This window comes from Zea mays, chromosome 7 (genome assembly GCF_902167145.1).
Source record: "Zea mays cultivar B73 chromosome 7, Zm-B73-REFERENCE-NAM-5.0, whole genome shotgun sequence".
Lineage (NCBI taxonomy): Eukaryota > Viridiplantae > Streptophyta > Magnoliopsida > Poales > Poaceae > Zea > Zea mays.
This window is the reverse complement of record NC_050102.1, coordinates 152,390,658-152,404,906: the sequence shown is the minus strand read 5'-3', so window position 1 is coordinate 152,404,906 and position 14,249 is coordinate 152,390,658. Positions and strand designations below refer to the sequence as shown.

The following is a 14,249-nucleotide window of genomic DNA, read 5'->3' as shown; positions in this document are numbered from 1 at the left end:
TATTTGGTCACAAGTTGGTTTCTAATATAACTACATGCATGACTGGATTTTGTTGGGATCTTTGCAAACTATAGCCACTTCAATTTCCCAAATATTCCTGTACACAGTGGCTTAGCTTATACTGTACCTTCATGTACTACACAGAACAAAACCTACTCGAATCAGCAGAGACGCTCCCGATGTGTTTGTAGGAATACACAGTGTACATTCGTATATACCCAATCGATGGCCACAAAAGTTTCCCTGCATGACTCCCTGTTCGGCAAACAGTAGTCCGCAGCAGACGCCGCCACAGGACTGTGGCTGTGGTCCTGAAACCTGCACAGAGACTTTGCATGCATCTCCTTCTCTCTCTCTCTTCACGTGGACAAATAATCCTTCAGGCCTTCACCATTTGTTCTGTAGCATTTAGCTACTTCCAAATGTTCCCTAGCAAAACTTTCGATGTATGTGCCTGCTATGCTATGCATGTTATTAGGCACTGGGATGCGTGCTTTGGTGCATCTGCTTGTCCTAGCTAGCAGCTCTTCTCCTGCATACGGCCTAGTATGCTGTCCTCTGATCGATCGGCCGCCTATAGCTAGCTAGCAAAAGCCACAATCAATGCCTATGCTGTCTCTGCACTGCATGCATTCTCTGCGCGGACCCCCGCCGACCCCCTTTCAGCTTTGAAAGCAGCGCGACCCAGAGAAGGAACCAACATGAAATATAAACAGCCGCATCATCATGCAACATGCATGCATGCAGCGAGAAAAAAAAGGCATATCCAGAAGAGCACGAGGCAACAAGCAGTAAACGTCCAAAGCATCCTGCTTAGATTCTGGTCTCTGGCCCGCGCGGCCTAGCTCCACATATGATGCATGAGCTTCGTTTCATTCACATCGGGGGAGACCGCGCGCCGCCATCTCCAGCCAAATTTAAATACTCATATATATATAGAGTAGTAAACCACTTGAATTAACACCACGAAATCGTACGGGAAATGGCGAAAAACCAACAAGTTGCATGCAGCCAGCATATGCATATGAACACGGAAATTAACTTAAAACAAAACAGTTTCTTTTACTACTACTCCATCCTTCTGATCCCTCGTCACTAGCTAGCTTACCTTCCCATGCATGCATGCGCGCGAAAGCTAGTACCCTTATTCACGTGCATGATCGTCTGTTTTATTATTGACTTCCCTTCTCGCATCTCTTGTCATGTGCTTATCGTACGTTGCTGCTCTTCATCATATCATTCCCTGACCGACCCATCATACTCGATCGTACTGTCATACCTCATTTCATCTGCTGGGCCGGGTCCAGGGCGCCCATGTGGAGCCCGGGCGGCGCCATCGTCGCGGCGCCCCTGCCGACGCCGAGGAAGTCTCTGGTGCTCAGCTTGCCGTCGTCCACGCCGCCGCCGAACCCTGCGGTGCCGGAGAAGCCGCCGCCGGCCAGAGAGTTCATGATGAGCTCATGGAAGTGTGCCTCGTGGGACGCCGCCCCTTCTTCTCCCGCGGCGGCCCTGCCGCCAGTAGTCCCCAGCTGCCCGCTGCCGGTGGCGCCGCTGAAGCCCGTAGCACGGAGCAGCGTGCTAGTCGTAGTAGGGCCGTTGTGGTTGTTGTGGGTGGTGCTCGACGTCGTCGAGCCCATCTGGGCCGCCTTCATCAGGAGCGCCGTCGCCGAGTTCTGGGCCATCCCGGCCGACGGAGACGAGCTGTACAGGGAAGGGAAGCCTCTGCCGAGGTGGCTTCCGATGGACGCCACCATCACGTTGTTGCCGTGCTCTGCGCTTCCACTGCCGCTGCCGCTGAGGTTGAACTGGTCTTGGATGGCAATGCGCGCGTCCTGCAGGCTGCCGGACGTGCCACCGCTGTTGCCGGCTGAGAAGAACCCAAGGTTCAGGATGTTGCTACCGTTGGCGCCGACGGCGGCGTTGCTGCTGCCCGGCTGGTGCTGCTGCTCGGGGAGCTGCATCATCAGGCCGTGGAAGTGCGCCTTGCCGTGGAGCAGAGGGCCCTGGCTGCCTTGGGAGCCGTCCTCGGAGAAATCCTGGGCGGCGGCAGGAGGGGCGCTGCCGCCGAGGAAGTAAGATGGCGAGGAGGCCGACGCCTGAGAACGGAACATGGAGCTGGAGCCCGAAGACGATGGCATGATGTGGTCAAACTGCGGGGCTGCTGCTGCTGAAGAGGACTGGGCTTGATCTGCAAAGCCATGGATCTGGGAGAGCCCCAGGCTCATGCTGCCGGGACCGACGTAGAGGCCGGCGCCCAGGGGCGGCATCTGCGCGCTCTCACGAGCCAGCGCGTCGCAGAAGGCGCGGTGGGTGATGAAGCTGTCCCTCCTGTATGCATGCGTATATGGAAGACTTAAAATATTAAGGAAATTATACGAATATACATATAAAAGTATATATGCAACTTTAGCTCACCAAATTAAGTCTGCAACTGTGTTCTAGATTTCATAGAATAACTCTTAAGGTTAGACCATATGTTCCAAACATTTAGAGCTAATTGTTAGCCAACTAATAAATATTATAACTAAATTAACTGGCTAACTATTAGATGGGTGATCTAAACCCGATAAACTGAAGTCCTTACTACCCCGATCTCTTTTTCTAATAAGCTAACAAGCGGGAAAGGCCAAAGCAACTTTATTACCAACCACCCATTAGTTGTTTTAGTTGGGTTGAGGCAACTAACAACTAATGACTATTTAGAGGTATAGATAGCAATAAATTGGCCTATTAGCTGACCCGTTCTAAACCTTTTAGCAAATTCTAGCTGCTAACTATTATTAGTTTTAGAGGTTTGAAACATGGTCTTAGCTTCAAAAGATATCACTCACATGCATAACTACCATCGATGTCGTCTATCACCAACACAACTATGATAATCAAAAATTCTCTTAATGTTACATGTGGGCATTTGCTTTACCTCATAATATGTTCTGAGATTTTAGAATGCTTTGTATTTTAAAGACACAGAGGGAGTATATGGGGCAAAAAGAAAAACAAGATACTAAAATTCTCTTAATTCCATATGTGTGATGCTAAAATAACAAGTACTCCTTCATACTGAAATATAAAAATCCAAGCATTCAAAATCTGTCTCAAACTATAAGGAGTTATAGATGAAGTTTTAAAAAGCAGTATTCACATGCATACCTACCATTAATATTTATGTATATGTATAATATATAATATATCACTAACATAGATATGACAACCATAATATGTTTCCAATCTAAGGGAGGATCATATGCGTGAGGCACTTTTCTTTCTGCATAATATGTCCTAAAAATCGGAAGGTACATTATATTTTCAAGGCAGAGGTAATTTCAGACTAAGAGAGTATTAGGGAATTAGAAGCTTTAGACTAAAGTATTATGAATAGTATATGTGGTACATACTTTCTCTGGACTCAAAAACTTATATTTTTAGGACAAGATTTAGTAAAACAAAAAGGTACAAACAGAAACAATATCACTAGCTTTATTTAGTTTGTAAATATGTAAACTATTATGTAAAAAAAATTCAAGGCGCCTAAATTTTGGAGGACTTTAAAAATATTTCCTAGAAAAAAAATAGTTGCCAAAGATACACATCATCAAAGATATATAGTGTAAAGTCTAGTGCGTCAGATTTTTGTTTGCGAGTGTTAGCAGAACCCTACAATTTACCATCATAACCTTATTATAATTAAAGATTGCATAACAAAATCATGAAGGAATAAAAATAAGGTACCCTTTTTTTCTAGTATAGCTAGGAAGTCTACTTATTTATGGAGTACGTATGACAATCCTTCAATGACTGGAAGCTACTTATTTAAGGAGCAGAAAATTTTGATTATGCGCCATATATGCATGTGTGCTAGCACATTGAATTAGTGAATCGGACAAATGTTGTCGATCATGAAAGTACTGAATGGAATGGAGTAATAATTAATGGGGGCATGCTGATTAATGCTGTAGGTAGAATGAGCGTAAGCCATTGCCAGCACATCATTTGACTGGCGCCCGTGCAGTGCGCACCAACACCATTAATTCTTGGATTCCACAGAAAAGGATCAAGAAATCTGTCCAAGATTTCCCCGAGAAATCTGGTCGAGTGACTCCAATAGCCCTCTATCGTAGTACTTCTTCAGTTCTTCCGCTACTAGAGATCGAGGTCCGAGAGAGAGCTGACGATTGTAAGACACGACCCAACCCTCGTCCTAGCGTGCCATGTTCGTGTTGCGACGTCGGTGTAACTACTCTCACTAACTCTTGATCTTAGTATTCCTTTTGCATATTCGAGAGAAAAAAACAATGCATCTACACTACAGCGAGGAACGTACGTGTACGTACGTACGACCGATGCACACCACCAGCTGTACGTACGTAACGTAAGTACAGAAAAATACAGGCCTGTGACTAGTAAAAACGAGTGAGGACGAAACTGAACAATTAACCGGAGCCGCCGTACGACGGGTCGAAGCCAGCCGGCACCCCGGCAGAGCCCGGCTGCGCGCCCAGTTCTGGCAAGTCGCCATGCACGCATCCATCTCGTGAACAGGTGGGGATGCAAACTAGCCGGGCCGGGGGAGAGAGAGAGAGAGACTCTGCAGTTGCGAGGGCGTGGATTACGAGGCGAAAAGAGGAACTGCCGTCAAATGACCGTGTCAGTCAGGAAGATTGCTGCGTGCATATCTCCAGTCCCGTCCGGACAAGAGAAGCTCACGTGCAGTGGGAGAGCAGCTCCTCCTCCTCCAGCAGCACTCCTGAACTGGAATCCTATGCAAGCTATGCAGACAGCATCTTGACAGCCCAAACCCTAACGCATCACATCGTCGACCGCCTCTCAGTCTCATCATGACTCAATCATGCGTGCAAAAAAGAATCCATAAAGAATCGGCAAGCAGCTGAAAAGCTAGCTATAGAGAATCCGAATTCCAAGAAGCAGCAGCTCATGCATGCCGGCGGGGCGGCACCGGCGGCCGGCCGGGAAAACGAGCTATAGCTAGCTATGAACTGAATTAATTAACGGACCTGGAGAAGAGGGTGCCGCAGTCGCATCGGTACTCGCGGGTGCCGCAGGTCTTGGAGTGCGCCTTCCAGTCGGACTGCACGGCGTAGCGCTTGCTGCACTTGTCGCACTTCCACTTCTTCTCGCCGTGCTTGCGGCAGTAGTGCTTCTTGATCCCCGTGAGGTCGCCCAGCGCCCGGGACGGGTCGTGGTGCACGCACGTCGGCTCCGGGCACAGGTACACCCGGCGGCGGGCCTCCCTGGGGTTCTTCTGCTTCAGCTTCCACGGCAGGTTGTGGCCGCGCCGGTGCAGCTGCAGGTTCTGCTCCCGCTGGAACCCCTTGTTGCACACCTCGCACACGAAGCGGTTCGTCGCCAGCAGCGTCCGCGGAGACAGCGCGATCACCTCCGCGTCAGGATCTGCATGCATGGTGGTGATGGTCGCTCATATATCATTGACATATGAATCATGCATGTATGTACTGCAGGTAGTAGGCCGCTAGGGCTTGGTATGTATGTGACTTGCTTGGGTTGCCTGGCTGGTTCCTCTTCTTCTTTGGCGGCGGCACCGCCGCGGCGCCAGGAGCAGCTGTGGAGTTTTGCTGCAGAGAGGAGCTGGATCCCTGCTGTGGCTGCATCTGCGTGTCGCCGAGCCCAAAGAAGGGCGCGGACGAGGCGGCCGCCATCGGATCGGAAGCAAAGAAAAACGCGGACCGGCCGCCGCAGCTTATTAGTAACAAGCTAGCAGCCTCCGATCCTTTATTTGGCGCACTTGGTCGATGAGCAGGAGGCGTGACTGGCAGCAGCCAGCAGCTAGCTCCGTCCGTCCGTCGTCGTTTAGCTTGCTCTCAGGTGACCGACGACCAGTCCGAGTCACAGCAGAGAGGCGACATGGCGGCAGGCGGCGCGGTGTGTATCTATCTGCCTGGACTCCGGCGTCTTGTGTGAGAGATCTGATGACGATCTACAGGACAAAGAGGGTCGGAGCAAGAAATAAAAGAAAACACACACAGACACACAAGAGAGCAGCGTGTGAGAAGGAGATAATAAATATGACGACCAAGATTCAGCAGCGAGCGAGCTAGATAGATACTAGCAAAGAAGCAAGGGCAAGGATTGGATGGATAAATCTGGGCATATGTGCGCCACAACAGGCCACACAGCCATCATCCATCCATTCCCTTGAGCAAACAAACAAAGCAAGGGAGAGATGATGACAAACAGGCTGCACTCACCCCCGCAAGAAACCAAGAAATCAAACCCACCCGCGCGCGCATGCGAGAAGCTGCCGGAGAGGAAAGAAATGGCTCAGACGAGGAACCGGACTGATACACAGCATAGAGAGAGAGAGAGAGAATGATTGGGGGAAAGGCAGTAGTCTAGCTAGTAGTAGTAGTTGCGCTTTGAACCGGAGCGAGCAGATGGTGATGCGGCTCTCGCTCCGTCCCCCAAACAAACGCTCGGAAACAACAAGAGCTACGCAGGGAATAATCGGCGTGACACCGGCCGGCCGGCAGGATTCGATTAGAAAAGCGCAGCAAGATGATGAACGCCGAGAAAACGCCGAGGGATTTGCGCGAGGAACGAAGAGCTAGCTAGCAAACAGGAACAAGGCGAGCCAGCCCTACCGCTTGTTGCTTTCCTCCTCCTCCTCCTCCTCCTCCGCGCGGGCGGCTGCCTGCAGGCTGCAGCAGTGGTGGGAGTGGTTGCGAAGCCTGCCTCTCGCTAATATATGACGCACACGGGGGGCACACGGGGCTGGCCTGGCCCGGTGTCAGACTCAGAGAGGGATGGACAGCGACCGGCAGGTGGAGTGGTCGCACAGCCCACGCGGCGCCTGGGGCCCGCAGCTCTCTCGCACCGTCACCGAGCGAAAAAGGAGCAGGAACAGAAAAAATAAAAAATATATATTCTGAGACACGCGCAGACACCTATGGTGATGCACAACACAAGCGTAGACCGATCAGGCCGCTGCAGAGGACAGAGGTTGTTCTCATTCTCTCCCCAAGACCCCGACGACGGCGTGCGTACAAACTACAAAGTACAGTGTACTGTATACATCAGCACGCACCACCGCCTAGGCGCCTACAAACATTTTTCCGACTCCGACCCTCCTGTGGGTAACAATAGCAGAGCACGCAGCAAACGCCAGGCCTGACTGGTCCCCCCTTTTTTCTCTCTCTCTCTTCACGTGGATTAAAACTAAAACTGAAAAGATAATTATAATACCAAATATACGAACTATAAAAAATACAATTAACGAAGAATCTAAATATGTTTTGATTCTAAAAAAATTTACTTCCAAATGTTTTATATATTTATAGTGTACTGTATTATAGTTATTATTACTTTATCATATAGGTTTAGTTGAACTTAATATGTTTTGATTCTAAATTTTTTTAGAATGTCTTTTATATATATATATATATAGTTTATGTATTAAGAGCCCTGGGCTTCCAATAACTAGAGGAAGCTCTCGTCCATGTCTCTCGGTCCAGCCATACCACTGATCATTTCCCCCACCAAACTTTTATGGTCCATTTAAAAACCCATTAACCAAGCCCACACGTTCTTTACCCTAATATTTTCACCGCTGCAATCGCACACAGCCGCCGCCGTTTCTTCGTCTCCCATCTCCATCTTCCTCGCAGCTGCGCAACTGCATCTGGGGCGATGCGGCGTGGGGCTCGTTGCACCCCTCGACGTCGAGCTCTACTTCGCATCTAGGGCGTTGCAGAGATGGACATGTTCTACTCGACCTCCTCTTCCTCGTTGGCGTCGTACGGTGGAGGTTGGGGCTACGATTCGCTGAAGAACTTCCGCCAAATCCGTCGTGTTGTCCAGACCCACCTCAAGCTCGTACGCCCCCGCCACCCTCCTACCATCATCCCAGTCCTACGTCGTTCTCTCTCTGCATCCCCGATTTATTATTTTGGCTTCATTTTCGGGATATATTTGGCCTCGTTTTGGGGGACTGAGGGTCGGATGTGGCAATGGATTCGGGCGCCCTCGTAGTTCTAGGGTACTACTGTAATCCCACGAATTCCTCTGTGGTTGTTGCTTAATTTCGTCATTAAACTTTCTGTCCCTCTCTCGATCTCACACACTGACACTGTGTTGCCCTGTTCGTTCGTGCGTGTGTGCAGAGAAAGAGGTACGAGATGTTGATGGCGGCTACCCTCCTGGAAGACCCCTCATCATTCTTGCCATGGAATATGACCCAAGGTAACAACGCGCGAACGTACCTAGCAGTTGTTTGCGTGCGTTGTGCGCCACTGATTATTAATTAAATAAATCATTGTGAGTTTGATCATACATGAGCGGTTAAGCTGTAGTAAAAAATTCTTAGGCAATGATGGTTGCAGTCATTGACTGCTTAGAAGAAAACCAGCAAACTTTCTTGCTATTAAAACGCGTGGCACAAGAAAGAGAAGATAATTTTGTTTGCGTTTTCTTTAACTCACAAGGAGAAGATAATTTCGCTTGTATGGGTACTTCTATGATCAGATAAAAAAACATATCCACATTTTTAATATAGATTTACCATTCCTTCATTTATATTCCAAAAGCGGTCATAATTTCTCTGTCGTCAAATTCTTAGACCCGGGTTTACCTAATCCGGGAATACGCTGCAAAGGGTGAACTGACTGCATAATGAACTAACAAGGTGTAAACATTTCTAGGATCGGAGAGACTGTATGTTGATGCTCTATACATGTTATCCGCAGATCATTTTTCAGCTAAGTAATGGAGATCTCCTTTTATTTTTAGTATATTGCATCATTGTCTAGAGCTTTGATATATCTTCATGGGAAGCATGTCATCCGTAGGAACCAAATATGTCATTTTATCCATTGCCATATGCTATCTTTTTCGGCTCCTGAATGTTCTACGAAGAGAGCTAGGTGAAGTTGAAAAGAACAAAGACACTTTCTTGGCAGACTTCACAAAGGTGATGTATCGAGGAGCTTACTAATTAATTTATGGCCTCCTTTATGCTTCATGAGTGCTGGATTGCTTTCTCGGAAAATCTAGAGAGGGAGTGTCGCACAGCCGGCTCCATTGCCAGGGGTTGTGCTCACGCCATCAGTTTTGGAGTCCGGAGGAGGTAGGACACTCACTATTCTCGTTTTCCCCAAAATAGAACATCTCTTTCAACATTGTTACTGTCCAGTTGAGTACATACTGTCAAAATCCATCAGAAATATCTAACTGACTCTTGTTATCGGTAGCTGTCCTACTCAATTTGTTAAATATCTAACTGACTGTTGATATATGCAGGGAGGAAAAGCAGGGTAGCCCGAATCTCTGTTGGCGTCGCGTGTTTCATTGTGTTCATGATGATCCTTTCAGTAATAGACCTTTTTAGGTAGTAAAGGAAACATTTGTGCTCTGGTTTCTGCAAGAGGTTTGCACATAAACAGTATTTTATTGCAATCTAGGCTCCAACCTTTGATTGATAAACATTCTCACCATAAGTAACGAAGGAATAAGAATAAATGATGGGTGATACAAGAATCTGAAAATGAATAAATGATGTGATAGGTTGTAGGAGAGCAGCATGATCTAAGTGAATGCATAACTCTACTCTTATATTATATCATTCCTCTCAATCCATGTCTTTTAGCTGGTGAATCATTTTAGGTTTATGTTTGATTTGCTTATGCTTGTTCTGACGTGTCTTTATGCTTTATACAGGCTTACACAGACCTGTTTTGACAAGAGCCGAACAGCGATGCTTCCATTTCGGACCACGACCTAGCTAAAGGCTAATGGTTCCAAATGTCTGAAGTACCGAAGACAAGGCTAGCTCCTCGTTTTTTGTCATGTCAAAAAAATAGTGTATGATTGGAACAAATATTGGCAAAATATCGTTGTACTTTATATTTTGATATACTGTAAACAAAACAATTGCCCTCTGATACCATCGTGATTTATGCATTTTCAAACTAAATTTTACGACACTTGCTGTATTTTATGCTTCCATTAAAAACAGTCTTACCGCGTTTTACGCCAAATTTATGACACGTTTTTATGTGTTTTACAACAATTTCTTGCGAAGTGAGATTGTGTGCGTGTTTTACACTAAATTTTGTACTCATTTACGCTGTTTTAGCTCACGTTTTACGCTGAAATCATTCGAGCCAGAACTCGCGCACGATCGGCTGCACGCGATTTTCACGCCGTAATTTTGGGCCCCATTTGCTGTTACAAAACAGATATAGGATTTACGCTAAATTTCGTACTCATTTACGCAGTTTTAGATCACGTTTTACGCTGGAATCCGCCCGAGCCAAAACCCGTGCACGATCGGTTGCACGCGATTTTCACGCCGTAATTTTGGGCCCCGTTTGCTATTACAAAATAGATATAGGATTTACGCTAAATTTCGTACTCATTTACGCTGTTTTAGCTCACATTTTACGCTGGAATCGGCCCAATCCAGGTCCCACGCACGATCGGCTGCACGCGATTTTCACGTCGTAATTTTAGGCCCCGTTTGCTGTTACAAAACAGTTATAGGATTTACGCTAACTTTCGTACTCATTTACGCTGTTTTAGCTCAGGGTTTACGCTGGAATCTGCCCGAGCCAGAACCAGAACCACATACTGCATGATTTATGCTGTCAAGTACATGTCGTTATGCAGTCGTAAACGCTGTCCACAGTGTCATATTCGTTCCACGTGATCCGGGCGTCAAAAGATTCCTTTATGCATGGTTTACACGTCTTTATCCATATATATATATATATATATATATATATATATATATATATATATATATATATATATATATATATATATATATATATATATATATATATATATATATATGCATTAGTATATCTTATCATCCTGGATTCTTGGCTGTCGACTGCATGACTGACGCAAGCACGCGGTTGCTGAGTCGACCGCGTTCTGGCTGGGGCTTCCATTAGTAGGGGAAGCACAGGGCTTCCATTACCTCTTCCATATATATATATATATATATATATATATATATAGTTTGAGACAGAGGCTATCTACTTCCAAATGTTTCCTAGAAAAACTTTCGATAGTGCATCATATGTATGCATACGATAAATCCTTCCCTTCCCTTGTATACACCGTACTGTTTGCTCCATGGATGCATGCATGAACACCTCCACATCTCTGGTAACGAAACGCTGTCCCGTTGAAGCATGAACACCTCCACATTTCTGTTTGCCAAAAAAAAGTTTTGTTTAGCTCCCTCTCGCTCCCATGGGCTCTATGCATGTGCGCATCAGCGGAGTACAAAGTAGGCAAATCAGCGCATCACAAAATGCAGCATTCTACGACATTACACTTAGGGCATGTAAAGTGGTGATTAATGTAGAAGTTTTTGAGGTGTCTATGTGGAAAACAATCAGAGCTGGAAACGTGCACTTGACCTCGTGCCGTCTACGTGTTATATATAGCCAGGAAGAGCCCCTGGCGTGGCTTACAATAAAGGAGACAAATCATGTGCAGGGAAGGTTCTTGACTTTCCTGATTACAGAAGATTTATAGCATATTCTATCTATAGTAAAGAACCTTCTGGATACATGCGAACAGATTCATTCAATACTCCCCCTCAATCACAACTTTCCTAAGTTGAGATGGTTCTTGAAATTCTCCAACTTTCGTACACTCAAGGCTTTGGTGAAACCATTAGCCACTTGATCTTCAGAAGGAATAAAATCAATTTGAAGTAATTTGTTGTTTACTCGTTCCCTAACAAAGTGAAAATCAACTTCAATATGTTTAGTTCTAGCATGAAACACAGGATTTGATGCAAGATATTTGGCCCCCATGTTATCACACCATAACCGTGCAACAGGCGGACTGGATACCTTTAATTCTTTCAACAAAGTCTGAATCCAAATAATCTCAGCAGTCGCATTAGCCAATGCCTTATACTCAGATTCTGTACTTGACCTTGATACTGTAGCTTGTTTCTTTGCATGCCATGATACAAGATTATTTCCCAGAAATACCGCAAAGCCTCCTGTTGATCTTCTGTCATCAGGACAGCCTGCCCAATCAGCATCTGAATATGCACTTACCAAGGAAGAAAATGACTTGTTTATCTTTAGACCAAGCCTTGCACATGACTTGAGATATCTCAATATTCTTTTAACAGCCACCCAATGTAGTGTTGTAGGTGCATGAAGAAATTGACAAACCTTATTTACTGGGAAAGCTATGTCAGGTCTTGTCAATGTAAGATACTGCAAGGCTCCTACAATACTTCTGTATCTTGATGCATCTATAGGACCGAGCAGATCTCCTTCATAAACTGAGAGTTTCTCACTAGTGGATAGAGGTGTGCTTACCGGCTTGCAATCCGCCATATTTGCTCTTTTCAACAGACCATTTACATATTTTTCTTGTGTGAGAATAATTCCATGCTTAGTCTTGGCGACCTCGATACCGAGGAAATAGTGTAAGTCACCTAAATCTTTTAATGGAAAATCATTATGAAGATCTTGAAGTAATGCAGTCACTGCCTCTTGTTTAGAGCTAACCACAATTATGTCATCAACATAAATTAGCATGAACATAATGATGTCACACTTACTGTAATAGAATAAAGAGGTATCGGCTTTGGATCCTTTAAAACCAAGGCCATAAAGTTTCTTACTTAACCTTGAGAACCATGCTCTAGGCGCCTGCTTCAATCCATATAGAGCCTTATCTAACTTGCAGACATAGTTTCTTCTGGAATTGTCCTCATATCCAGGAGGCTGCTTCATATAGACATCCTCTTCAAGAATCCCATGCAAGAAAGCATTGTGAACATCCAATTGTCTAATGGTCCAACCCCTGGACACAACAATAGAGAGAACAACTCGAATAGTGGCAGCTTTAACAACAGGGCTGAAAGTATCTTCATAGTCAATACCATATCGTTGCTTAAAACCTTTTGCAACCAACCGAGCCTTGTATCTATCTAAGCTGCCATCATGTTTCTGTTTGATTTTATATACCCACTTGCAATCAATAATATTACACCCTTTCTGAGGAGGAACCAAATGCCATGTTTTATTTTTCATTAATGCATCATATTCAGTATCCATTGCATGTTTCCAATTATTATCCTCTAATGCTTCTGATAAGTTTTGTGGCTCGCCAATAGACGTTAAGAAAGAATATTTAACTGTACCATCGGTGTAGTGCTTCTCCTTGCGAATACCACTTTGTAAACGAGTCTTCGGCCTTTGATAAAGTTCGCCCCCAGCCGAAGGTGCTGTAGACGATTCCAACACGGGATCTGGAGTGGATACGGCCGCCGGGAGCTCCGAATCGAACGCCCTGTTAGGTGCGTTGGACGTAGGATCACCCACATGTGTTAGAGAGGTTGTCATTGGTCCAGGAAATGTGTCATGGGACGATAATCCAGGCTCAGACTCCTGGGCAGATACACTTGCCGAAGTCATTGGAGACACAGGTGAATCACCTTGGGGGTCAGCATGTGATGACGCTAATTCCTGCACGATTTCATGCGCTGGGAAAGCATTGTTAGCAGGATTAATGGATGAATCAGTCACATGATCACTTATGCTACGAACCCCACTAGTAGGATTTAACAAATAGGTAGGTAAAAGATTAATTTCATCTTGAAATCTACGACCAGCATTAGAATGAAGAAATTGAAAGGGAAATAGAGATTCATCAAAAGTTACATCTCTAGAAATATAGACTCTTCCAGAATCAGGATCTAGACACTTAAACCCTTTATGAAACGGACTGTATCCTAAGAAGGTGCATTGCTTGGAGCGAAATTGGAGTTTATGGGTGTTGTAGGGTCGTAGATTGGGCCAACAAGCACATCCGAAAACACGAAGAGAGGAATAATCTGGTTGCTGGTTGAACAGACGAAAGAGGGGTGTGTCATATGATAGTAACCGACTGGGCGTTCTATTTATTAAATGTGTGGCGGAAAGAAAAGCATCAGGCCAAAATTTTAGCGGCATGTTGGCGTGAGCAAGGAGAGCTACACCAACCTCAACGATATGGCGATGCTTGCGTTCGGCTGCCCCATTCTGTTGATGTGTATGCGGGCAAGAGATATGGTGTGTGATGCCGACTTGGGCGAAAAAGGGATGCAATTTTTGATATTCTCCCCCCCAGTCGGTCTGCATAGTTATAATCTTGCGATTAAATAAGCGCTCAACAAGAGATTGAAATTCTCGAAATTTGGTAAATACCTCAGATTTGAATTTAAGGAGGTAAATCCAGGTGAACTTACTATAATC

General features: G+C 45.6%; 1 protein-coding gene across 2 annotated transcripts; it reads right to left on the bottom strand.

Annotated features, from left to right (window-relative positions):
• Window positions 1–906: 906 nt before the first annotated feature.
• LOC542198 (uncharacterized) lies at window positions 907–6,646 on the bottom strand. 2 transcript variants are annotated; one of them, XM_023300568.1, is made up of 4 exons: window positions 6,225–6,580; window positions 5,516–5,953; window positions 5,013–5,409; window positions 907–2,328 (listed from the first exon to the last, which is right to left on the bottom strand). In XM_023300568.1, exons 2-4 carry the CDS (start codon window positions 5,673–5,675, stop codon window positions 1,281–1,283), a joined length of 1,605 nt encoding a protein of 534 aa, XP_023156336.1. In that variant the 5' UTR covers window positions 5,676–5,953; window positions 6,225–6,580; the 3' UTR covers window positions 907–1,280. The 2 variants fall into 2 exon arrangements, with proteins under 2 accessions (XP_023156336.1, NP_001105282.2); NM_001111812.3 differs by lacking the exon at window positions 6,225–6,580 and adding an exon at window positions 6,618–6,646 and having other exon boundaries at window positions 908–2,328.
• Between the last annotated feature and the right edge of the window lie 7,603 nt (window positions 6,647–14,249).